General features: G+C 37.5%; 3 protein-coding genes and 1 long non-coding RNA gene across 5 annotated transcripts; 3 read left to right on the forward strand and 1 right to left on the reverse strand.

Annotated features, from left to right (window-relative positions):
• The first annotated feature begins 154 nt into the window (after nt 1-154).
• On the forward strand, nt 155-2780 carry LOC144030822 (uncharacterized). 2 transcript variants are annotated; one of them, XR_013287363.1, is made up of 3 exons: nt 155-543; nt 684-724; nt 2422-2780. It is a non-coding gene; the product is annotated as an uncharacterized LOC144030822 (long non-coding RNA). The 2 variants fall into 2 exon arrangements; XR_013287364.1 differs by having other exon boundaries at nt 515-610.
• Nucleotides 2781-4804: 2024 nt separating this feature from the next.
• Nucleotides 4805-6657, forward strand: LOC144030815 (uncharacterized). The gene is made up of 4 exons (XM_077537423.1): nt 4805-4893; nt 4998-5031; nt 5850-6223; nt 6323-6657. The coding sequence occupies exons 2-4, from the start codon at nt 5013-5015 to the stop codon at nt 6356-6358; spliced, it is 429 nt and encodes a 142-aa protein (XP_077393549.1). The 5' UTR covers nt 4805-4893; nt 4998-5012; the 3' UTR covers nt 6359-6657.
• Nucleotides 6658-7471: 814 nt separating this feature from the next.
• hibch (3-hydroxyisobutyryl-CoA hydrolase) lies at nt 7472-18514 on the forward strand. The gene is made up of 15 exons (XM_077537557.1): nt 7472-7624; nt 7826-7868; nt 8277-8408; nt 8492-8576; nt 8724-8804; nt 8869-8921; nt 10346-10424; nt 10957-11102; nt 12486-12572; nt 12649-12707; nt 12803-12884; nt 15493-15612; nt 15685-15718; nt 15798-15971; nt 16358-18514. Exons 1-14 carry the CDS (start codon nt 7593-7595, stop codon nt 15911-15913), a joined length of 1149 nt encoding a protein of 382 aa, XP_077393683.1. The 5' UTR covers nt 7472-7592; the 3' UTR covers nt 15914-15971; nt 16358-18514.
• Nucleotides 18515-20723: 2209 nt separating this feature from the next.
• On the reverse strand, nt 20724-24415 carry akap19 (A-kinase anchoring protein 19). The gene is made up of 2 exons (XM_077536805.1): nt 24081-24415; nt 20724-22178 (listed from the first exon to the last, which is right to left on the reverse strand). Exon 2 carries the CDS (start codon nt 22022-22024, stop codon nt 21788-21790), a length of 237 nt encoding a protein of 78 aa, XP_077392931.1. The 5' UTR covers nt 22025-22178; nt 24081-24415; the 3' UTR covers nt 20724-21787.
• Nucleotides 24416-27000: the final 2585 nt, after the last annotated feature.

The following is a 27000-nucleotide window of genomic DNA, read 5'->3' on the forward strand; positions in this document are numbered from 1 at the left end:
CTGAAATGGTTGCTTCAAATCAAAATGGCAGCCCTCACGTGTTATTTTGAGCATGGCTACTTCAGACTTATCGTAATGTTTGGATATCGTTACATCCCTACTTCAAACTCAAATGTCAGACTTCCTGTTGTGTTATTTTGAACAAGTCTTCTTGAGACTTTTTTTTGTGGGCCTACTCATGATATACGTGCCTACCAAATCGGTCCCATCATGATCGTCACACCAAATTTCATGTTGCAGACTGAAACTGGCTTCAGGGGCTGACTTTTCACTTTTTTAAGTGTTGTCAAATTTCCATTTCCACCAGGATCAACACGGCAACAAAATCTGGTGAAGTTTTGAGGTATAGGAAAGTCCCCAAAATGGTTTGTTCGTCATCAAAGCAATTTGCAACAAAAAAAAGAAGACCATATTAGGCTATTCCCTTCATTTGTGGGGGTGTGGCTGGAGGCGGAATGTTTCTTGTTTGTTTTTTTTCTGACGTCTTTTAAAAGTGCAGCCCGTCAACAGGTGAGCAATTGAGGATCTCAACTCAAGAGCACGGTAAATTCAGCAGCTCCATTTCGGGGAACATCATTTTGCAAACATATCTTTGGGAAGCTTGATAAATGTAACTGCTCGTGCCTGTTTTGTCATGACAGAGATGATATAAATTTTATAATTTTGCTCTTTTTTCATTTCAGAGTGTGGATCTGATATTTTGACAAGCACAAAACAATTCTAGGTAGGCCTATTCATTTCTATTTATTCACAGTTTTTAGTATATATTTTTTTAAAATTTTATTAGCATTATTGTTTGTTTTCTCACTGGTATTTCAAGAACATTTGTTTGTGTAACTATTTAAAACCACAACCGCACCTGTTTCATAGAAGGGACATTTCTCACATTTCCGGTTTCAGTACTTCCTCATTTGTAATGCATGTCTATTTTTTTCTTACGTTTTATAAATCAAAATATAAAAATAAAAAAAAATAAAAAAGTTTCAAGTGGTGATGAATAAGCCTTCACATCCCCTTTTTTTTATGTCGAATACTCAAATTCATCAGTAAATGTTGACATCTGCGATACCTCCATCTTCCCGTTGGGCCTCATTTGGACTTGTTCCCCAACCTTGGAATCAAGATATTTTTTTTTCTCTCCATAAAAGGGTACACTCGACTGATCCATCGTGGAGCCATGAAAATAATTTACAAATATAATTTAGCATAACAAATAAAATGCTAATGGGGCTATAGCACCCCCTAGCTGCCACGTAGCGCCCTCCCTGCCTGGAATTATCCCAAAATGGCTGATTCAATCAAGTATAATATGGCCAACATCCTCTTTTAAGTTTGGGCATGGATTCTTGAGACCTTTTCGTGCATCCTGTTATGGGAGACATGGCCACCTAATTGTGTATCAATTGGTAAAAATGGTGTCTGGGCCTGATTATTTACTTATTTACTTATTTATTTATTTATTTATTTATTTTATTTTTGGTCTGACTTAGTAACAAATGACAAGGGCTAGAATTTTCTCCAAAATGGCCGACTGTTTTTTTCTTCTTAAAGTTTTTTTATTCGTTTAACTTCACGTTTACAGCACAAATTGACATAGTACATTGTTAAACAATATATAGAGAAAATAACAGTCAAGCTTAGAAATGTCAAAAAACAACACAAAATCTAAACAAACTTAAAATAAATAAAGAAAAAAAAATAGGTAAGAGAGAAAAAAACGGGGAGCGGCGGCAAGGGGATATCAGCAAGGTTCAATTCTTCTACCAAATTATATAGTTTTACTGCATTTTTTTTCTTCATAAATTTCAAGGATGAAAATTAATGACACAATTCTTTATGAAAAATATATTTTTTTGTACAAAAGAATTATGAGAATATTAATGACCAGGTCATGGGATGACTCTTTTACAGAAATACCATACAAAACATTTTCTTTTGTCTTTGTCAATCTTGAGAGATTTTTTTTATTTTATTTTATTTTTTTACGTGTCCTGTTATGATGGACATGTCCAACCCATTTTGTGTCAGTTAGTGAATCTTGTTTTGGGGTCTTATTTAATTTCCATTAACAACTGAGTCAGTTACTTGGGTGCCTAAAATAATTAACGTTTTGGATGTAAGCAACTAAAAAATAATAATAATAATAAATAAGAGAACTATATGGGTAAATCAATTGGGGGTGCTATATATACTGAGTGACATTTGTGTGGCCTATGTTTACTATTTGGGACTCGTAATATACATTTTGAAAAGCATACTTGTGTGATTTTTTATTTATTTTTTGTCATGAATTAATCAGCATGAATACCAGAGAGTTGCCTCTTTGTGAAAAACAAGCAAGATTCTCACCTGTCACTGCTAAATGGTAGCTTTCAGAAGTCCGAGTTGGATTGTAACAAGAATTTTTTTCTCTTCCTTCAGGACCATCGGAGTGAATATGCCGTACGGTCCTTACAGGCCATGTGGTCCTCCGCGGGTGTGTTATCCCCCATCTGCGGCTTGCGGACCCTACAGAGGGATTAGGCCGGGGTTCGGGTACGGCTACGGGCATGCCTACGGGTACGGTCATCCCCACGGCTACGGATACGGCCACCACGGATACGGGCACCACGGATACGGGCACCATGGATACGGCTACGGCCACAAAGGATGTTCAATACAATAACACGAATGACCTTCAAACTTGTTTATGTATGTGGCATCTCAACAACAACGAAAACAAAAATCATGGCAATTGTGCAGATTGGTTGTTGAAATAAAAAGTTATTCTCAAAAGAAAATTGTTATGTTCGTTTCTCAAGAACAGCAAAAATCTTAACGGGTTAGTTTGACCCGGGTTGTGTTGACATGTTCAAAAGTATCCCTGAACAATTTGTGTTTGCTTCTCTTTAACAGAAATAATATTCTTGGGTCATTTTGACCCGGGATTTGTCTCAGCAAAGTGAATGTTTGGATATGTGTTCACATTGCACAATGACGAACTATTTTAATTGATATTTAGTACAATACCACTCACTATGTTTTTGGTCAACACTTTGTTATGTCCTCTTATGTTTCTCAGGAAAAGCAATAATGGTCTCGGGTCAATTTGACCCAATACGAAAAAAAGGTACGAAAAAAAATCTCAAAATACATGACTTTTCATAAAGCCAATTAACTAAATTAGTAGCCATTCGATATCATGACGGCTCTCACTGGATTGATAATTAACGCTCTTAATGGGTCGGTTTGACCCGGGACGTCATAAAAATAAAACAATGTCCAAATATAAGCTAATATTTGAAAGGGGAAAATAAATCAGAATTGACCTCATATGAGCCCGATTATCTAAAGTAATGAAAGCAGTATTTATTATTATTTTTCTTTTTAATTATTTATAACACTTTCAGACCTTTAGACTTTAGTCAAATTGACCCAGGAACATCACTGCGTACCTTGAAAAAACTAACCCAACATAAGAGTGTTGCAGCGGGTCACATTTATTTATTTATTTATTTATTTATTTATTGATATACTAATTAAACAAACCTGACTGGCGAGAATTATATCAATTACTTGAGGGGGGGGGACACACACAGTGTACAACACTACTTACCTGCAGAAAATTCCACTTAACAAAGTCCCTCAGGTCAGGGCCCTACCAAGTCAAGCCTGACTCAAGTGGCAATTAAACGGGTAGATATGTACAGGTACGTAGTACATGTCAATGAAAACATACTATCAGTACATAATGACTTTGCCCTTTGTTGAACTAATTGAATGATTTATAACTGGCAAGTGATATTGTACAAGCGCCATAGAAGATGGATGGATGGTATCACCCTCCTGTCTGTGTTGTTATTATGATTATTAATACGTCTGTGTCTCAAGGAGGTCTGAATGAAAACCTTTGTACGGTAGCATGTGATTTTTATGAGCGTGACACATCACGCTGCTCACTTTTGCTGTTTACTTGTGTCGTGGAATTTCTACAATGGAGAAATAATGACGAGAAAACTCTTTGTCTTTTTAACTATATTAAAATTATTGGCGCTAATAGTTAATGCCTCACATTTAAGTTTCATCTGAGTCAAAACAGTCCTTCATAAAGCTATGTGTATGTATTGGCAAAACAAGCGGACACTTCCTGGCTTTGTGGCGGTGTGAATCTTGAGGCAGATATTTGTTGACTTAACAACCATGTACCTTGTGAGTTTCAAACTGGGAACACGGGACAGTTTAAAAACTGGCATAACAATCAGACACCTAGCTACTGCATGTCACCTTGTGAGTTTTGCCACCGGAATACAGGACAGATTTTACAGTTAAACAAAACGGGCTCTCTAAAAAAAGCTACATGTTGGCATAACAACCAGACACCGAGGTCATATGACGAGTTCCTGGGACACAGGACAGACGTGGACGGAAACGGACAAACTAGCTATGCGGCCTTGTGGGTCTCCAGGATGGAACACGGCACTCAAAGGATCCATTCTTAAAGTTATATATTGGCATAACAATGAGACACTTAAGAACTACTATTATGTCACTTTCTGAGGCTGAAAAAAAAAAGGACACAGATGTGGATGGTTAAATAACCCTTCTTAAAGCTACATATCAGTATAACAACCAGACACCTAGGACATAAATTGGAACAATGCTAACATTAAAACATCCTTAATGGAAACTCAATGCAATCAATAGAATAATTAATATACTAAACAATACCCATAAAAAAATGTTTAATCACTTGCGAGGTTTGATCAAATAGTCACCCGTTAACTATCACATACACAGTAGAGAGGAGAGGAGTGGGCGAGGAGTGTCAGGAGGCATGTCAAGGAGTGGCTCCTCATAAAAGGAGCAACAAAAAAAGGTTACAGCTGCATTTGCAACTCGACTCTCCGCCGTGCAGTAAGTTGTTCTCTTTTTGCTCCTTTTTGTGATTTGCTGACGATTGTGCTGATTCTAAACTTTTTTTCCCCAATTGTTTCTTTTTTTTCCCATCTCAATCCTAGAAGCTTGTTGAAAAAATGTACGGCAACAACCAAGGTAAACAACTTGGCCCACTCTGAAAGCGTTTTTATGACTTTTGATTGCTCTTTTGAATCCTCCTGTTGAGATCAGGAAAAGCCTTAATAATAAAAATAAGAACGATTTGAACCCTGAAATTCCATCCATCCATCCATTTTCTTGACCGCTTATTCCTCACAAGGGTCGCGGGGGCTGCTGGCTTCCTGTGCTCAGGAAGTATAGGTAACGACCAATCGTGGCTCAGTTTACTGTCCAAACCCAGAATAAAGGTGACCCATAATTGGCCGTTACCTACTTCCTCAGCACAGGTGATGTCATCATCAGTCAACAGAAAGTAGAAAAATTACTTCTTTAAAGGTATTAATATGTACATGAAAAATAATGAAGTTATCAAATTCATTCTGAACAAAATATTAACTTTCACTGCTGAAAATTGCTCATTGAGTCAAGTATCTCTTTAAAATAAGTCAGTTTGACCTGCACCAAAAGATGAGTCAATTGTATTTCTGTTACACTGAACTGGGTCAGTTTGACCCGTAGCATTACAGATGGATTTATTGTACAGTAAAATTGTGTTTCTATCGCTATAAAATGAGTCCATATTGACCTGCAATATACAATAACAGGAGCGTTAAATGTATTCCATTGCATTACTGTGGGTCAATTTGACCCGTACTAATTTTGACCAGGAGACAATCAGTGCATTTGATCCGTAGGTTAGGAAGAAAGATTGCTCTTTCTATTACTTTCAAATGTGTCGAGCTGCCCTGCAGCATAACAGGAGGATTCACTTGTCTCGGCTCATCCCGCTTCTTGTCTTTCCTCTGTCTGAAAAGGGAACCCCCAAGGTTACTACCCCAACCAGCCTGGGGGGTACCCGCAGTGTCCTCCCGGGGGATACCCTCAGTATCCACCGGGCGGCTGCCCTCCTCAGCCCTGCTGTCCACCTGGATGCGGTCCGGGTCAGGGACATGGCCATGGACACGGGCATGGACATGATCATGGACACGGACATGGACATGATCATGGACACGGACACGGACATGATCATGGACAAGGACATGGACATGATCATGGACATGGACACGGACATGATCATGGACACGGACATGACCATGGACATGGTCATGGCCATTGCCATGGCAAGCACAAGCACAAGCACGGCCACAAGCACGGCAAGTGCCACAAAAAGGGGAAGGACTGTCACGGGGTAAGATTTGTCGCTCAATGTTATTATTCATGAGAAGCAACTTGCCAGTGTCCATGCTCGTATTGTCCAACCTAATCTATGTTCTTGTTTTGTCTTCAGTCCTCCAGCAGCTCCTGCAGCAGCGACTCCGACTAGACCAAATCAGCCACCACCAAACGTTTCACCATAACGAGGATGCATTCAACCTTCCTCTTATGTTTGCTTCTTTGCTACACCAAAACAATGACAATGTACAATAAAAAAAAATGTATGTTGAACCATTTAAAATAATGGAATTCTTTGCACATGAATACTAAAACTTTACTGTAGCCTACACAAATTCTTTGTTTTTGAAGCAAATGCCTGCGGACTTTCAAAGTTGTAGTGACTTAATTGCGGAAAATAAAAGAAACTGGAGATGTGTGCTCGTTCTCCCTGACAAACTGACCTCATGCGTTTGCTATGGGAGAGGCTGACCTGTGCTCAAGCCGCACCTTCTCCCAATTGCATTTTGTCATCGTGGAATCTCATATCTTATCCTGTTTTGATAGGCTGTATAAATACAAGATAGCAGTATCACTCCTTTGCCTTGGGATGGACCCCACCTTTGCCATTGCTTTGACGACCTGCTTCTTGTCTGTACAGACTAAAAACATGTTTTTTAAAACTACATTTACAGCCTGTACTACTAGGTGTAGCCAACATGAAAACAAGAAACCTGTGTAGAGGGTGGAAAAAACAAGAAAGGAGAGACAATGTGAAGTTGCATTCAGCTTTAGTTTCATTAAGCACAAAGAAAATGAAATCAACCAGCTTGCCAAATGAGCTTATGTAAAATTTGAGACTTCAGGTCTGTTCCATCTTTCTGTAGCTTTTTTTTTTTTTTTTTTTAAAGTGAGGACTTCGGTGTGTCAGACTTGAGACTGAAATTGTCTTTTCTTTCTCTCTTTTAATAGTATACATAACCTGTAGGGACTAAAATTTTCAGGCTTGTTACAAACGCTTCCTGTGATGTCAATTATGTTGCCCAATTAGGAGTAGCTGGCTGTGTAATGAAACACAATGAAAGCTCTAACAGCTATGTTGCGGACTTGGAAGTCAAAGTGACGCCAAAACATTCATATTACTTATTGCTCTAGTACTCTGCGTCCATTTGTGTGTACTGGTTGCCATAGCACCGTATGTCCACTTGGTGGCAGTGTAGCCTCATACATACACGGCCGAGCGGATAGAAGAAAGTCTCCAGTATACATCCGGGTGCTTCTGACGTCAACTAATGCTGACCAATAAGGGATAGCTCGGACCCTCTTTCAGGAAGTGAACTTGGAGTAGGTGCCGCGTCCGAAGAAAAACACACGCTAACAGCTAACAGGCTAATAGAATCAAAATCATGTCACTCACAATAGTGACGTCTAAACACAGGTATTTGTCTTTTGTTCTTGCCACCAGGTGTTTCTTTTGCTTCCATTATGAAATGCTGGAAGCATGTTATAAGGCACAGTCACACTGCAGTGTTAGTTTCTGATAACTCTGAGGAACAAAATAATCACTGTCACACGCTGATCGATCGGCATGCCGTTGATAAACAACTTCAACGCGTCAAAATGTTTTTGCTTCTTTCAGACTCAGAGCCATCTGGAGACTTCATCGAATCCAAAGACACATGGTGAGAGGTTTTCAGGAGGGTGGTTACAACATACAGTAGCCTACAAGGAGTCCTCTTTTTACGACATAGGATACGATGTTTTAAAATTACGAACGACGTTTAATGAGATAATTTGCATAAACGTCACAACACAGGAATGCACGCTCAGTAACTGCTGCGGATTTCCCATTTGATTGTTTTATATTCATGGCCTAGGAAAGATTTATATGCAGATATTTGCTGTAGTTGTGACATCACTGCTTCATAGGTGAGCGGTAGACTTCGACGCGTGACTTGTGCAAATTTCACTTTGGTCGTTGCTGCAGGAAGTAAACAGAAGACTTCCTGTGTAGTTTCCATTGGATAATTGACAATGACTGTATTCAATATTTTACGCGTGAACTGAAGTTGTTTCCTTTTTGACTGTAGATGTCCAGTTCAGTGGAACCGGAGGTTCTCCTGGAGAAAGTGGGACGTGCGGGTGTGATCACCATGAACAGGCCCAAAGTGCTAAACGCCCTCAACTTGACCATGATCCGATCTATCTACCCTCAGCTCAAGGTACGAGCTCAAGCGCTCTTCATAAATTCATAATTTGTCGACCTCCAATTTCATGGTGCGGCATTAAACTGTTGCCTTGTTAGAAATGGGAGGGCGACAGCGACACCGACCTTGTGATCATTAAAGGGGCTGGCGGAAAAGCCTTTTGCGCCGGTGGAGACGTCCGAGGTACATATGACAAGTTGTACTCACCTAAAAACAAACTATTGCGTAGAAAGCCGACGCCAATGTTGGACTGATGGACGCATACGCGTGCTCGATGAGTTTTCCGATGGAATAATACTGACTGTTGTCACATACATATTTTCCTTTCAGCAATTACTGCAGCGGCGAAAGTTGGGGATCCCCTTTCGCAGGTTTTTTTCCGCGAGGAATACATTCTGAATAACGCCATAGGTGAGCTCTGAGAACAATATTTTGTTTTGAACTATTCACCTTCTCACTTGTGTGATCTTTTCAGGAACATGCAGGAAACCATTTGTTGCCTTCATTGACGGAATAACTATGGGAGGGGTGAGTGGAAATGCATCTTTTTTTTTTTTTCCCCCAGGTCCATACTGTACTCTCCTTTTTAAGGACAGTATGTAGAATTTCATGCCATCACCTGTCGAACAAACCCATTATCAATTTCAATAATATACAAAAAAAAAAAAAAAAAAATCTGTTGATTTTATGTTGTGACTTGGTAGTTTCTGCTTCTCTCTGATTGGAGAACAGTTGCTGATAGGAGCTATGAATAACTTTTTATTTATTTATTTTTTCTCTTCCATTGCCTCTTAATGGGGTTGAGGTCAGTGGATGACATAACCAGACAATATGCATTTTGCGATAATGAGGTGCAATATGGAATTCTGTCAGAGGGTGTCAGCAGAGGACTGCGCGTTAACCTTTTGAGTGTACCGTGGGCCTGATTGGATGACGCAGCATTTGTTACCACCCTGCACAAGTCAGATTTAGCTTGAATTGAAATTATGACCCCGTCCACCCCCTTCACCAAAAATAACCAACCTGAATCATTCGAGAGCTTTGCTTTGCTGGGCTTCAACATGTTTGTCTGCTGCCCTGAATCATTCCGCTTGTGTCGATCTGCAAATGTTGATACGGGAGTGAACTGCTTGTTTAGCTCTGTTGTGTTATGGGTCAAATTGACCGAAAAATAAAAATAAATCACTGTATCCAAAAAAGTATTCACAACACTTTCACCATTTTATATCTTTGTTACAAAATTGCTTAAATATTTTTCCCTTACACAACACCCCATCATGACAATGTGAAAAACTGTTTTAGGATTTTTATTTTATTTTTTTTTAAAAAGGAGCTCATGTGTAGATAAGCGTAGTTGCTATAAAAAGTTTACACACCCTGTTTAAAGGTCAGATTTTTCTGATATAAAAAAATGCGACCAGGCTAAATCTTTAATGTGGACTCGACTGTACAACTCCAAATGAAGAAAATAAAAACAATTCTAAAGGGGTAGTAAAAATAAACAATTGAGATAGCGAGCTTGCACAAGTGTACCCTCCCACTTTTATAATTGAACATGTGGCTTTGTTCAGGATTAAAAAAAAAAAAAAAAAAAAGAACTAAATAAAAGTAATCTGTTTTAGTAGTGTTTTCCTGACGTTCCTCTCCCATTTGAAAACATGCATGTTAGGATCACTCAAGACTCTAAACTGTCTGTCAAGTGAAAATGTGTGTGCGTAAATGGTTGTTTGTGTATATATGCGACCAGTCTTGGGCATCACCAGATTCATTTGGAATAGGCTTCAGCTCCCCTCTAAACCATAATGAAGGCAAATACTATCAAAAATCCATCAATTGAGATAGTGACAGCACATTTGTCGCTTATATTTTCAACTAGTAACTTGAATAAGTCACAAAAGAAGCGACAACACGACTTCAATCTCGGTCATTAATTTTTTTGTTTTTGTTTTCAGGGAGTTGGTCTGTCAGTTCACGGACGTTTCCGAGTGGCCACAGAGAGAACCATGTTCGCCATGCCCGAGACCGCCCTTGGTAAGCCGCAACGTGGGCGTGAACACTCGTGCGTGAGTGAGATCACCTACAGACAAAAAAAAAAAAAAGACATCAGTTGATGACGTGGCCAAAATGCTGCAAATAAAAATAAAAATGCATCTGTAACAATCACTGATGACTGCTGACAATACAGAATCAGATATTTTGTCACATAAAGCCAACATGGCCTTGATTAATCTCTTATACTCTGGTGCCATCTGCTGGCCGTTGTAATTACTACCCTTTTTTTTCTTTTTTTTTTTTGTGTGTTTGTTTACCCATTCTCTGTACCTGAGACCCTGCATCAAAGTCTTGTATGCTCTAACATTAAAAAAAAGTATAAATACGTCTTTGGGGCACAATACATTCAAACTAGAACATCTTTATACATTTTTTTTCAGGAGCAAATGGGTTAATAACGTGTTTGACATCTTCATCGAAATGAGCCCGTTTTGACGAGGCGGTCTCCTCGTCTGGCAAATGAATCGCTGTTTGCTTTGTGACCCCGTGGCCTCTTGCGTTTTGGTGACAGGCCTTTTCCCGGATGTGGGAGGCGGTTATTTCCTGCCAAGGCTTCGGGGGAAGTTGGGCCTGTTTCTGGCGCTGACGGGCTTCCGCCTCAGAGGCCGCGATGTGCACGCGGCTGGAATTGCAACGCACTTTGTCCACTCCAACAAGGTGCCCTTATTCTAAGATGTTATCTGGAAGATTACTAAGATGTATACTTTTCTCTCCATTTAAAATAGTCTGCATATTTAGCATCAAAAGGAGAAAGAATGACAGCACACATTTTATTCCTTGACCAAGTTTATTATAGTTTTGGAATTTTCATTATAGTAGTTTTTATTAGTTTGAGTTATTTCAAAACATGCTTAGTTTTAGTTTAGTTTTGGTATTAGTTTTTGCTTTGTTTTTAAAAAAATTTTGTCTTGTGTGCAAGATTTAATCAATACCATGGCAAAATGAAAAAGTAATGCGCTTCTTATCTAGCGTTGCGATTTAGCTGAATGAAAGGAAAAAGCAGGCAAGGCGGGCCAAAAGTCAAACGCAAAATTGTCATATAGGAGTGACATCATCTCATACCTTATGATTAGCCAGATGACATAACTTCTGTGTGATACACTTTCAAAACGTCCTTATTCCGGTTAATGTTGGAATAAATAATCATTAAATCACATTGGAAATCAACCTCAAACACTCATGTATTGAATTAATTACCATAGACGAAAACTAAAAAATATTTTCACTATAAATTCTAGTTAGTTTTAGTTAATTTTGTAAGTGTAAAATGTAGTTTCAGTTAGTTTTTGTTTTCTAAAAAGCATTTTCGATTATTTTATTTCATTTATGATTTTTTTTTTTGGGGGGGGGGGGGGGGGGGGGGGGTTTGTCTACAGTGTTCCCTTGCTATAACGCGGTTCACTTTTCGCTGTTTCACAGATTTTTTTTAGTGCAATTTTGCGTGCATTTTTTTTTTTTTTTTACAGTAATGTACCTATTTTACATAATTTAATGAAGGTTCGAACAGTTATTGAACTTTTAAAAAAGAAAGAAATGTGAGAAAATGTAAATCTTCGATGAGAAAAGTGCATAAACTGTGTGGTGAGGGGTTTTAGAACCATAAAACATTTATGATAAATGTAAAACCTAAAGCTAACTACTTTTGCGGCTTTCATTTATTGCGGGTATTTTTTGGAACCGAAACCCCAGCGGAAAAAGACGGAACACTGTATTTCGTTACTTTAGTTAAATAACCTTGATTGTTACATGGTGAGAAAGGCTTTTGTTACCATAACAACTAGAGGCGGCACTTAACCAGTTGCTTTTTTGTTGAGAAAAGTCACAGCTCTGATTGTATTTTCACTGGCAGAGGCAGCACTTCATCACCGAGCAACTGAATTACACTTGTCAGTTGAGTGTGCAGATGAGTGCATGCGGTCAACACATGAATGATGTTTTGTATTCGGGTCACCATTTATCAATTTGCTCCCAACTTAAAAGTGTTTCAGTAGCTGTATTTCCCCCCCCCCCCCCCCCCCCCCCCCCCCCCCCCCCCCCCAGATGTCAGACCTGGAGAATGAACTGCTGAGCTTGAGTTCTCCGTCTGCTGAGAATATCTCCAAAGTGTTGGATTCCTTCCACAAGGAGGTGAGGATCCGAAACGGAAGCCAAGTCAGGAGCTGCCAACTTTTGGTGTTTATTCTCCGTTTGTCGCTTGACTCAGAGCGGCCTGGATTGTGACCAGCCTTTCGTCCTGGACAAGCACATGTCTGATATCGACAGGTGAGAGGGAGACGAATCCGGCCTTCATTCGCTCTTGTTGATGATAACGAGATATGTCAAATGAGCAGGCCAAATCAATGCGTTCATCCCCGCAGGTTGTTCAACTCAAGCAGTATGGAAGGCGTCATGCACAATCTGAAGGCTGACGGCTCCCAATTTGCCAAGAAACAAATGGAGGTATGTCACGCATTCACTACAAAAAGAGTCATTTGAAATATATCCGAGATGGATTAAAAATGACTGCATTTTGATTCATAACTAATTTTCCACAAATGTAATTCATAAAAATGTCATGTTTAGACTGGTGAAGTCACATATTATTGTCAAGAAATGTTGAAGGTTGACTTTGACTTTAAATGGATATTATGAAAAATACTTGTGCTAAATGAGTGGAATCAATATATATGTAATAATGAAATATGTATGCAAATTTTCAATACATTGGTGCCTAACATACTCGAGATTTCACCCCCTATTTTTCGTGCACGGCATAAAAACCGGCGCGTCTGAGAATTTTGAACACGCTACATCACAATCGGCGTATCGGTCAATTTGGTGGCAAAAAGTCTACTAGATTTATAGACTCGCTAAAACCAGGTCTAAGGGGTGATGCACGTGGTGTAATGTGACTTTGGTGGATTTGATGGAGGTGTAGGCAGACATTTGTGGCGCAACTGTGGGTGGTGGTGGTTGAGGGAGTGGTTCTACATTTTTACCAGAATACACACAAAATTTAAAAAATGAGTCGCCCAAATAAGGCAAATCCTTTGCCAGAAGAAAAAGAATAAACGGTGATGTTTTGATGCACATTAGTCGTTGTCCAGGGATGGTATGCTTCCTCGCCATGCGCGAAACATCTGTTAGCCACGCTGGAAGCCGTTTGAGTGTATTTGATAATTAGTAGTTAGCGCCGTTAAGCACTTAATGGGGTTAGTGGTGCTTTTGTGCCTCCTCGGCTGCGTCTCTCGCAACCCCCCCCCCCCCCCCCCCCCAACATGGGCCGTCCAGGGAGCTGCCTTTCACAGCAAAGTAGCTTCGCTATAACTCATTTTCCTAATTCTGTTTTTCCACCTAAGATCCATTTGCAGCGTCCAATGAGGTCAGACCGAGGAGGGATTATGAAAAAAAAAAAAAAAAAAAAAAAAACAAGATTAGAGGCCCCCTCCCCCCCGCCTACATCGTCCTCATCACACTGCGGATTAATAATGCAAAAGCACTTTGCTAAAGCCTGCTGTTGTGAAGCGGGTCAAATTGACCCATTTTACTGTGAGGAAAAAGAAATCCAATTAAAAAAATATTTAAATGTAGCTTGTTTTTTTCTGATTGAAATAAAATTAAAATAATTCTTTTTTTTCATATTTGTATATTTAAAACAGTTTTTGGAAAACAAGTGAATTGGAATTAATAATTTGAAACAATTTTATATAAATAGTGTTTTATTTTTCTTATACAAAAACAAAAGCATGTATTTTTTTAAATTAATCAATCAATCAATCAAACTTTACTTATATAGCACCTTCATAATACCCCTCCCCCCATATCCCCATGATCGTACCCACAGACACACACGCAAACCACAACACGGCGGGGCACAGAAGAACCCTGTGAGGAAAGGCACCCGGGAGAAGTTCAACAAATATAGAACTTGTGAATCGCTCTTATTGAACTTTATATGTGACAGGTAAATATACACTAAAATATATTGATTGAAATGATTTGGAATAAACTACCACGTGAATTTTAGTGGTGGGTGTTAAGAAAAATTGATTCAGCAAATATGCCTTGATATTACAGCACACAATTCTTGAATCGATTCAATAGCGACCGAATCCATATTTAAACATAAGTTTTTTTTTATGGAAATATTCCATAAAAAGTCTTACTTAGGGTTAGGGTTTACACTTTAAGCATGGTAAAATGTTAAATTAACTCATTTGCTCCCCAAAACGTATAAATACGTTCTATTTTAAATATTACCAGTGTCTCAAAGCCGTAAATGTTTTTATTTTTTATTTATTATTTATTTATTTATTTATTTTTTTTTTTTTTTTAATGCTACCACATACAGAAGGCTTTGATGCAGCCTCTGAACTGAAGAGAACGGTTGAAGCAATGCTAGTTATTACAGAAATGGCCAGTAGGTGGTGACAGAGTATAAGAGATCAACCAGGCCCATGTTGCAACAAGCTCTTTTCCCCACTGTTTTCAACATGATTGTGAATAATGATGAAAATGAGCTATATTCTAATTCCAATTACTGCAAAATGGAAACAGATAGATAGATAGAAATATACAATATATATTTTTACTGATGAAAGAAGAAACAATTTTTTCTTTTGGTAGGTTCCATGTTTTTATAGCAATAGGACACAATATTCTGTGGGCCTTGCAAAATTAGTTCAAATCCAGTCAAACAGCCGGGAGTGAAGCGGATTGCTTCAGTGAAAATGACTGGGAGTGAATGAATTAAAGGTTAGTATTTAAGTTTTAAAAAAATTCGCAATAATCGACTTAGAGATTTGTATCCGGGTTAATCGGTATCATATGGAATCGTGACCAGATACGAGGCAATTCACACCCACTAGTGGGCGGGATTAAACCTCAAGCACGGGAAAGTCACTAATAGTCGATAAAATGTCCGCTCGTAATCTTGAAGATTTGCCACAAATTTGGCGTCCGTTGGTAAAACTGGTGCCGATTTTTTTCCCTGCAACTTTCCACGGGGTGGCGCTAGTAAATGAGCTCACGTCAGCTGCATGTCTTTGCCTCGCCGGTCCTCCTTTAGACGTTATCCAAGATGTCTCCCACATCCCTGAAACTCACCTTCAGGCAGCTGCAGCTGGGCGCCACGCTCAGCCTGCAGGACGTGCTGGTGATGGAGTATCGCTTGAGTCAAGCCTGCATGGTAACAAAAAAAACACCAACACGTGACGGACATGCCACTTTGATTAACGTTGACGTGACGTTGTTTTTGCAGCGAGGTATCGACTTCCACGAGGGTGTCCGAGCGGGTGAGTTGGTCGCCGTGTCCGTCCACGCGTCACTTGCGTGTGAACGTCTCTCAATTGCCATTTTGTGTGCGTTGGCCAGTTCTGGTGGACAAGGACCAGAATCCAAAATGGAAGCCGGCCACCCTGGAGGAGGTCACCGATGGCAGCGTGGAAGAATGCTTCTCCTCGCTGGGTGACAAGGATCTGACTTTGTGATGTCACACCGTCAATTTTTCAACACGTGCATCAGCGTGACCTATGAACTTTGGAGCAGGTTAGTTCTGTCACTATCCAATTGATTCATCAACTAATCGGATTCATTTTAATTTGCATTTAAGTGTATTACAAAAGCATTTCCTCCCCCGATTACTGTTTATTAACCAGTGATTGGTAGGGCTGCACAATATATCGACAAAGTTCCATGGGTTTTCCAACTCTAATAATGTAAATGCAAAATGCAGTTGGAACACAGTGTACTTAATGAAAATGTGCACTGCCATCCAATAGTAATGACAATTAATTACATTGAGTTTGATTATTTTGCCGCATGAAAAAATGTCATTATTTCATTAGATAATAAAAATGTAATTTCTTTAGGTACATGTTAAAGGGATCGTTCGGCTTTTTTAACATGAATCTCAATTTCATCCTCACCTCCAGTGTGTGCGATCAGCACTGATTTACCCCTGACAGCGTTCGGTGACACCAGTTCTGGTCCGGCGTTGGACGAGAGGAAAATAGTCCAGCAAGCTGGCTGGGGTCTCGGAAATAAAGCGTTTTTCTTCTAAAAACTATTTGTTTTCAAAAGCGTGATACATTTCCATCACAATACTCTTTCCTGAATAAAGTCAGACGCCATTACCGCCAGCCACTACTTTTCTGTTCGTTCGTATCACTGCGCGGCGCCCTGTAGAGCGCTAACCGACACACTGCAGCCAGCTAGCTGATACTTCCGCCGAAAAGGCAAACAACTTCTTTTTTTGTTTTTGTTTCCCCGTTTTTTTTCCTGTTTAATGAAAATCTGTAAATTTCACGTGCAAAAAAGTAAAGTACATTTTTGTCAGTATCATATATTGCAAATGTGTGAATTGAAGCAGAACTTTCCTGTGTAAAAAGTGCCACTCGAGTGCCTTATTGCATTTTCCGTTGAAGCGCTCGTCGTGCGTCAGGCGCACGCTTGCACGACCTTATAAGGGCAATGTGTCTGCGGTGATGTAGTGGCGTGGCGGCATTTGCGTTCTCATCCACTAAACAAACGACACTGCCGCTTCATTGAGTGATGCTTTTGTTCCCTCACAGTGTGAACAAACTGCCAACGGAATTAATTGGCTTGTGAGAATAAAGTTTGATTTATTGGAGTTTGGGAATTTTTCATTTTAGTTAATTTTGAACTCGTTTTGAGTTTTGTTTTGTTTTGTTTTTAAATTGAGGTAGTTTTAATTAGTTTTCAGGGTGGTTCTGTTAGTTCTTATTAGTTTGTTATTTAATAAATGATTTGTTTTAGTTAGTTTCAGTATTTAGTTTTAGAAAAATGCATAAAAAAATGTGTATTACTTATGCGTGATATTTAAAAAACAGCATGGGAATGATGTCATCTGAACGTGCTCTATTGGTCACTTCTGTGTGACACACTTTCAAACGTCCTTATTCCGCTTAATATCAAAAATAAATCGACTTAAAACATCCCCAAAGGCTCATGCATTAAATTAATTACCAATGACATTTTTTCTGTAATTTTAGTTAGTTTGGTAAACATAAAGCATAGTTTAAGTTCGTTTTTGTTTTTTTAAAAAGGATTTTCGATTTTATTTTATTAACGAAATTGTGTTTTGAATTTTAGTTTGAGTTTTTTCATTCGTTTTAGTCGATTAAAATAACCTTGGCACTGCAGTTTGATTTATTGATTTTGACTCCTTATGTGCCCCGTGGAAGGTGTTGCGGGTCAAATTGACCCGTTCATTTTTCAGAGATTTGAATCGACATTTTCGATTCCAAATATTACGTTTTTCACATAATTCGCAAGCTGAATGGCACATTTTTGGGTCTTATTCCTGATAAACATGACGACCACATTTCATGTTGCTCAGGGAACGTTTCCTTTTTTTTTCTTTTTTTTTTTTGTAGTGCTATAAAATGTTAATTTTCTCCAGAAATGAACAAGTTGTTCATGTGCTATTTGGATTTCATGCAGCCATTATTGGCTCATTTGATGTGCATGAAAAATATGCATAATCAATAAAATAACCTACATTATCGATTTATGCAATCCTAAGTAGCCTGATGCATCATCAGTGGTTAGTAATGGAGTTAATAATGAGATCGAAATGACACTGTGGAACTCGAAAACACGCTTGGGGTCAAATGGACCCGAGCACATTCTTGCTCAACCAAAGCAAAGAGGAAATCTTTCAAATCAACATTGGCTCTAAACTGGCTTATTATTGATGTCACTAAAGTAATAACGATTGATTTGGAATCGTTGGATGTTAAAGTGCTGCGAACGGCGAAGTTTTATGACTTAAACGCATCCGCGCTGGCTTCGTTTTATTGAGCTTTTAACGATCCTCCCTTGTCAAATAATCAGCTCAAGCTATTATGTAATGTCCTCATCTTGCCGTTTACACTTGATTTGTATGAGGCAAAAGCGTCGTTGAAAGAGCACAGCAATAAAACAGCTGCGCAGCATTTGTGTCCACACCCAAAGATCAACTCTACAGCTTTATGGATGCTCTTTGCTCTTTAACCTCCTCATTATGTACAAAAATGTCAAAACAGGAACCACTGCATGTTTGACCGTAATAAAAAAATCAAATCAAATCAATGAGGTCACATTTCTGTAATTGTTTTTTTTATTTTTATTTTTTTTTACTCCCAAAAGGGGAACAAACAAATTGAAAGTTAGAGCTTTGTTTGTCAGTTAGGTCAAATAAAATGGATGCAAGTCATTAACTCATTTGCTCCCAAAAACGTATAAATACGTTCTATTTAAAATATTTCAAGTGTCCCAGAGATGTTTTTTTTTCTTATGCTATAACATACAGAAGGCTTTGATGCAGCCTCTCAACTGAACGAAAGAACGGTTATAGAAATGGTAGTTATTACACAAACGGCCAGCAGGTGGCAGCAGAGTATAAGAGAACAACCAGGACCATGTTGAAAAGGAGCTTAATTACTCCAAATTCTAAATAGATTTGTGAATAATGATGAAACTTAGCTATATTCTAATGCTAATTGCTGCAAAACGGAAACTGATACAAATATACTTCTTTTTTTTTCCCTGATGAAAGAAGAGACTCCAATCTTTCTTTTGGTAGGATCCATGTTTTTAATAGCAATAGAACACAATATTCTGTGAGTCTTGCAAAATGGGTCCAAATCCAGTAAAAGAGAATGAAGGAGATTTGTTTCTGTGAAAATGGCAGCGAGTGAATGAGTTAATAAGGAATTCCCAGAAATAGTATCAATGAGTTTTACATTACATTTAATACAACCTAAATATAATTTAGTATTCCATATCAATTAAAAAAAATATATATTAATTTATTCCCACCCTTTTAAATGTTTGAACTGTTTTTGTTTTTTTTTATATTTTTTCCAGTGTTATATATATATATATATATATATATATATATATATATATGTACATATAAAATAAGACCAGTAGATGTTCTTATTTTTTAGTGTTTTTTCCAGATTAAAAAAATAAAATAAAATCATACGCAAAAGTAACAGGAATGTTGTTCCGCTGATAATTCCTCAGTTTGTTCTTTTAAAAAAAAAAAAGAAAAAAGTGCATTTATTCTCGCGTGTCGTTTTATATGGGCTTATTTATAAAGTGTTTTCCTCCAGAAAAAAACAAAAAAAACATATTAATTTCCTTGCGTGATATTCACTTGTGGAACATCCAGTGCTGTAAAGTCGATGTGTCTCGGCACATTTTTATGGTTGGCTTGTGTGTGCGTGCGTGTGCGTGTGAGCACCATGGCGACTCTGCTTCTTTTTATGACTCGTGGTGTCATAAAGTCAGACAAGGACAGCAAACAAACCAAATCAATTTTAACACTCACAAATCCAAATGACTTCTGCAATCTCGTCATTCAGCAAATAGCAACATTAATATTGCTACCCACAGTGCCATATAGCGCTATTTATTATTTCATTCAATATTTCTTAAAACACTTTTTTTTTTTTTTTTTCTTTTTTTTTTAAACCATGGCAGGTTTGGAATAAATAATAATACAATTAAGCCATAATGCATTTTGTTAACCTCTTTTTTTTTAATGCTGTAAACTCATTTTTAGCCTTGGGTCACTTTGACTTGCAACCTAACTAAACAGCAATTCCAATCAAAATGAATTCATAATCTTCTGTTTGTAAACTTTGAACTTTCCAGCAAGTTTTTTTTTCCCACCTTGCAGCAAAACAAGCAACATCCGCTTAAGAAGAGTTGCAGAGTGGACGTTAATCTTGAGTGTGTTAGCAATATGTTTGGGATTAAGCCGTCGCCCGCCACAGATTAGCACACTGCTTCCATGTTTTTGCCCGCATGCTCGTTGCATGCTGGGGCGAACCATCGGTAAGGTTGCAAGTTCCAAACCCGCCGTTGTCCTCATCCCGATGTTTACCAACAGGCAATGCAACCAATGCTGTTCCACAAAAAAAAAAATAATAATAATGATGATAATAATAATAACAATAACAATAACAATAAAATCCATATTCATCTTTAATATTCCCATTATTTGGGCCAAATTGACTCATTAAAAAAAATTATTTGAAAGATTTTGTTTATGTCATATATATATATATATATATATATATATAAAGCAAAATCATTACAACTTGTGCACAGTTCTTAGCCCTGATTTGATGTATGTTATGTAAACTGATGATGTTCATGGGTTATGTGACCTGCTATCAGATAAATCGAGGAAAAAATAAAATATATATATATTTCCCCAAAAAGGAGCACAAGTGAGGAAAAGACAAAATAAGGACAAGTAGAAGTTTGATTTTTTACTTTTTTTATTTTATTTTTTTAATATACATTTTTAATTAAAATATAACGGGTCAATTTGACCCGCGATACAACAGAATGCTTCAGGAGACGTCATGTTTCATTTGGAACGTGTTTTGTGATTTTGGTCACCCATGGAGATTATAAATAATAAAAGCACGACTTGCATTTCACAGCCGAAGACAACACGTCATTACCAAGGCAACAAATTATATGGGCAAATACCTCACACACCAGGATGTTTCATTTTAGTTAGTTTTTATTCCGTTTTGAGTTTTATTTATTTATTTCTTTTATTGTAATTAGCTTTCAGGGTGTATTATTTTTTTTTACTTATTAGTTTTAGTTATTTAATAAATACTTAGTTTCAGTATTAGTTGTAGTTTTTTTTTAAAGGCGCGCAACGTCATCTGAAGGTGGTTTTCTATTGGCTGATGTGAGATGCATCACTTCTGTGAGACACACTTTCAAACGTCCTTCTTCCGGTTAATATCAAAATATATCTACTAAAAATCACATTTAAAATAATCCCCAAAGGCTCATGCAATAAATTAATTACCAAAGATGAAAATGAAGGACATTTGTGCTATAATTATAGTTAATTTTGTAAACATAAAATGTAGTTTTAGTTGGTTTTTGCATTCATCTTTTTTTATTTTTTTTTTTATTTTGTTAATGAAATTGTTTTGGTGAATTTTAGTTTTAGTTTTTTCGTTAGTTTTAGTTAACTAAAATATACCTTGCCACGCATGTACGTAATGCTCAAGTATGTGCCGCTTTTCAAAAGCCAAGTCTGATAACTGGTTTACTTTTGACATGATACTTTCCGCTTAATCTGGCTGTCGCTTGAAAATGCCGAATCTGCACCGGACACGCCTCCTTTGGGCACCTGTTGTATCCGGGTCAGGGCCCCGGTAACATTCAATTTCGGGCCCCTGGAGATTACCCGATTCTCAGTCGAGTCAGGACAGTATCAAAACTGTCAAATGTGAGTGATTCCCTGACAGGGGGAAAAAAAAAAAATGCAAGCGACTTGTTGTGGGACGCCGATCGCAATGTTTGTTGCTGGCCGATCACGGCACGTCGCACTCGATGTACGGGATGTCGCCGTAGCGCCGGTCCACCTCGGCCCACTGCTGCACGGCCCTGGCCATGATCTCCTCCGACAGTTTCTGGGCGTAGTCCAGCAGCGCCGGGTCGGCCCGAGGAGACGCGTCGTCGTCGGCGTCCGAGCGGACCAAGTAGGCCTTCTCGCCTCGCCGCGTTCTGTCAGCGTCGGAGGCGCTCCTCTTGGATTTGACGCAACCCATCGTCAGCGGGATGATGCGGCGCGGGCGGACTGCGACGCTCGACTGGCGGGCCGGGAGGAGGCCGCCACATGTGGAGGAGGGTTTTAGGTCAGCGAAGAGGCGGCGACGCGCGTTGCTGGTGGACACGGTCGGGATGCGCAGGTAGCGGCGACAACTGCTCCCAGGACAGACAAAAAAAAAAAAAAAGAAAGCCGATTGGTGAGTTAACGCTGATGTGAAGGACTCCAAAATGGATCTAAGTTCCTCTTTTATTTCTGAAAGAGAAATAATGCTGGGGATGTTTTTTTTTTTTTTTGTTTTTTAATACATTTTAATACAAAATTAAAATCAATCTTTTTAATCGATTGAATAATTGATAAATTAATTGATTTTAAAAATAGCCGATAATGACAGCACTCACACTTTTGATAACGATAACAGCAATATCGTGATATCTCGATATGAAAACTGCCACAATATTATCGTCGTCATATTAAAAAGCAGCACGGCACATCTGTTACAAAAAGTCGGGTTGATTTCCATTTGTGCATTTCTAGCACCCTCTGGTGGTTATTTTTTTTAGTGCAGTTTAATTTTCACAAGGCATATTTTGGCCCTTCGGTGTTTAAAATCCACGCTGATCAGATGAAGGGCAACGTAATACGCTTGTGAAGTGAGTCAATATGTGGAGGAACTCAGTTATTAGCAAGTAAGTGCCTCAATATTAGAGATTGTTGGTTGATTATATATATATATATAAAAAATATAAAAAAAAATATATAAAAAAAATTTTTTTACCCACATTATATGGCAAATGGCACTTTATTTATAGCACTTTTCCACCTTCAAGGCCCTCAAAGCGCTTTACATTTTTGACTACCCATTCACCTACTGATGACGCAGCATCAGGAGCAATTGCGGGTTCAGTATCTTGCTCAAGGATACTTCGACGTGGTCACAATGGCCTGGGATCGAACCCACAACCTCTGGGTTGGGAGACAACCACCATACCACTGAGCCATGCCGCCCCAATATATATACATATATATACATTATACCAATACATTCAAAAAAATAAGTAAAATGATTTGTAATTTTTGATTTATCATGTCTGCAAAACATAATTTCCCATAATACAACAGGGTATCGATTTGCACATGCGTAAATAATACCCCATGACATTATGGGAAATTTAGAATGCGCTGTTTGTAGCATTTAGCTTACAACTAGTATGTTTAAAAGTACTCTTAAATACGTTTAAACATTTCAGTCAAAAAATGTTGACTAAACATGCTTCTGTACAAATTAATAATAAAGAAGAAAATGAAAGAAACAAAGGAAATGTTACTTATTTGACATTATGAAACACAGTTCCAACATAGTCTTTTTAGTGAACGCTGAAGAGTAATGAATGAGCGTTGACATCTGCGTGACCCGAGTGAAAGCATTGTTGGGAGGTTACGAGGTCATTTGTCACTAGTTTGAAAGCGCGTCTCTTGTGCTCAGAATGTTTTACGACTTTGCGTCCTTTTGGCCTATTTAGGCGGCAAGACACGCCGCCTCACTCCCATCTGCTCGCCTAAGTGAGGGAATAGAATAGCGGCTCCAATTCGATTCCAATTTTTGTCTGCAAAGTAAGCTCGTGATTCTCTAAAAGTGTGCAAGCAGTACTACTTAAAATAAGTACGGAATAGTTGTGTTACTTGAAAAGTTAAATGTGTCTACATGTAATCTTTGAGAACGGTTTGAAGCATTTATTAGTTTTGTAAATTATACTCAGGCATAAAACTTGACTGATAAGTGGATGTGGGATGAATGTTTGAAAGGTTTGTATGAAGGGCACAGGAGTCCTCGCCTTACGACGGACGCGACATACAACCTTTCAAGTTAACGAACCGCAAAGCATGCTCACTTGCTGTTTGTCATCCGATTTGATTTATAGACTAAATGGCGTTTTCAAATGTACGTACATGGCGTCGTACAGAGAATCGACGCCCGTGTGCGACGCACGATCGTGCAGAATCGAATACAGATGTTTGCACGTGCAGCGTGTGAGCGAAAGAAGAGCATGACATACTTTGAAAGGCGTGTGACGTCATCATGGTCTCCTCCGGGCTCCGAGGACGACGTTCAGGTTGACTCGTGCAGCAAATAAACCCGCTCAACAATCCTCCTGCTCCACATCCAACGAGGTTCGCTCGAGCTCGCAAGAAGAAGAGAAGAATTCGCACTGGTGACGCTTCGGGTCCTTACTCGATGATCATCTTCGTCTTCTTGACTGATCTCAAACCCAGCAGACGGCGTGCACGCGCGCGGGAGCGAGAGATCTCAGTTGGCTGAAGCAGCAGCAGCGATATCTGGTGGACACGTGCGGAAGTGCAGTTGACGGACGTCATTCCAAGAGTGGATGGAGTTGTCAAGACCTCGCCGCTCTCATGCGAGCTCGATGGCGGGAGCTCAGATGGATTTCAAAATAAAAGTAAGCGTAAGTTTGATCAAATTCAAAAATAAAAGTTTAGCAAAACGCTCATGCGTACGTCGATTAACGGAAGCTGTCGATCTTGAACGAAAGCGCCAGCAGAAAACTTAAAAAACTGCAAAGTATAGTCAAACATAGATGTATATTTATATTTAAATGTATGTTTTTAATATAGAATTAGGTCAGTTAAGTTTTTATTCTAAGCCAATGTATTTTAAGTGAATGATTAAATACACAAAGTATACGAAACAAACAGGAAAAATAAGGCATTTTTGAAAAGATAACCATGTATTGTAAGGTGTCTTTTTTTTTTATTTAAAAAACATACCATATTTAGTCTTTTTTTTTCTTTTACAACCGAGTACAGTAAAGCATTTTAAAAAAGATAACCATGTTTTGTAATGTGTCTTTTTTTTATTAAAAAAAAAACAAAAACAAAAAAAAAAACCTTACCATACTGTATGTGGTCTTTTTTTTTTTTTTTTTTTTTTAAGATGACCATGTATAGTAAGGTGTTTTATATATATATATATATATATATATATATATATATATATATATATATATATATATATATATATATGACCGAGTATAGTAAAGAATTAAAAAAAAAAAAGATAACCATGTATTGTAAGGTGTCTTTTTTTTTATTTAAAAAAAATTACCATGTATAGTAAGGGTTTTTTTTCTTTTACAACTGAGTATAGTAAAGAATTTTACCAAAGATAACCATGTATTGTAAGGTGTCTTTTTTTTATTATTAAAAAAAAAATTACCATGTATAGTAAGTTTTTTTTTTTCTTTTTCAACTGAGTATATATCGTAAAGCATTTTAAAAAAGATAACCATGTAGTGTAAGGTGTCTTTTTTATTTAAAAAAAAATGACCATGTATAGTAAGTTTTTTTTTTTTTTTTTTTTTTAAGATGACCATGTATAGTAAGGTGTTGTTGTTGTTTTGTTTTTTTTGTTTTTGTTTTTTTATATACTACCGAGTATAGTAAAGACTTTAAAAAAAAGATAACCATGTATTGTAAGGTGTCTTTTTTTTATTAAAAAAAAAAATACCATGTATAGTAAGGTTTTTTTTTCTTTTACAACTGAGTATAGTAAAGCATTTAAAAAAAAGATAACCATGTATTGTAAGGTGTCTTTTTTTATTTAAAAAAAATTACCATGTATAGTAAGGTTTTTTTTTCTTTTACAACCGAGTATAGTAAAGCATTTAAAAAAAGATAACCATGTATTGTAAGGTGTCTTTTTTATTTAAAAAAATAAAAATGACCATGTATAGTAAGTTATTTATTTATTTATTTTATTTATTTTATTTTATTTTTTTTTAAGATGACCATGTATATTTTTCTTTATTTCTTTTTATTAAAAAAAGAGACCATGTATAGTAAGTTTTTTTTTTTTGTTTTTTTTTTTTTTACAACTGAGTATAGTAAATAATTTTAAAAAAGATAACCATGTATTGTAAGGTGGCTTTTTTTTATTAAAAAAAAAATTACCATGTATAGTAAGGTTTTTTTTTTTCTTTTACAACTGAGTATAGTAAAGCATTTTAAAAAAGATAACCATGTTTTGTAAGGTGTCTTTTTTATTTAAAAATGACCATGTATAGTAAGTTATTTTTTTTTTTTGTAAAGATGACCATGTATAGTAAGGTGTCTTTTTTTTTTTTTTTTTTAACTACCATGTATAGTAAGTTTTTTGTTTTTTTTTGGCAATCAAAGTCGAAAAGGAGAAGCAACTGAGAGACGATACAATACTGCCCTCCTGTGGATAACTTGAGTAACTACACTCAAGGTGGGACTAGGATTGACTTGTGCGTAAACTGTTTATACATATACATTTTATATATATATATATATATATATATATATATATATATATATATATATATATATATATATATATATATATATATATATATATATATATATATATATATATATATAAATAAAACAATCGTTGGATTCGTACTTGTGTAGATTACAGAGTTGACCACCAGGATGTGGATGTAGGAATTGAAAGTACCCAAAATAATAAAGAATGATCTGATGGTGTTAATGGCTGGTGGGGATGGTTGAAGGTTGGGGGTGCGGCGTGCCCCTGAACACTTTCGGAAGGCAAGGTTAGAATTTTCGTGCTGACATTTTTTACATGTAGACCTTTTGCAAAAGTACAGACTAATCAAGTGAGCTTGCTGTAGAGTAGAGTGATTTCGTGGACTGTCAAATAGCAATCCGTTCGACGCTATTTACTGACATCCTGTCCAAATGCAACATGAAAGAAATGACCTCCAAATGTGGTTTCAAATCCATCTCGCAAAAATCTGATTTCATGGGCTTTGTGACTGTTCAATTACAAAAGAGCCATCAACATCCAGTTTCAATCTGGATGGGCTTTTGGGGAAGAGAAAAAAAAAGACTGCACGTCTACAAATGTCCACTAGATGGCACTGTTGCCATAAAAAATGTATTTTCCTTTAATTAACATTTTGAATGGCTTGAGTG

This window comes from Festucalex cinctus, chromosome 11 (genome assembly GCF_051991245.1).
Source record: "Festucalex cinctus isolate MCC-2025b chromosome 11, RoL_Fcin_1.0, whole genome shotgun sequence".
NCBI classification, from domain to species: Eukaryota; Metazoa; Chordata; class Actinopteri; order Syngnathiformes; family Syngnathidae; genus Festucalex; species Festucalex cinctus.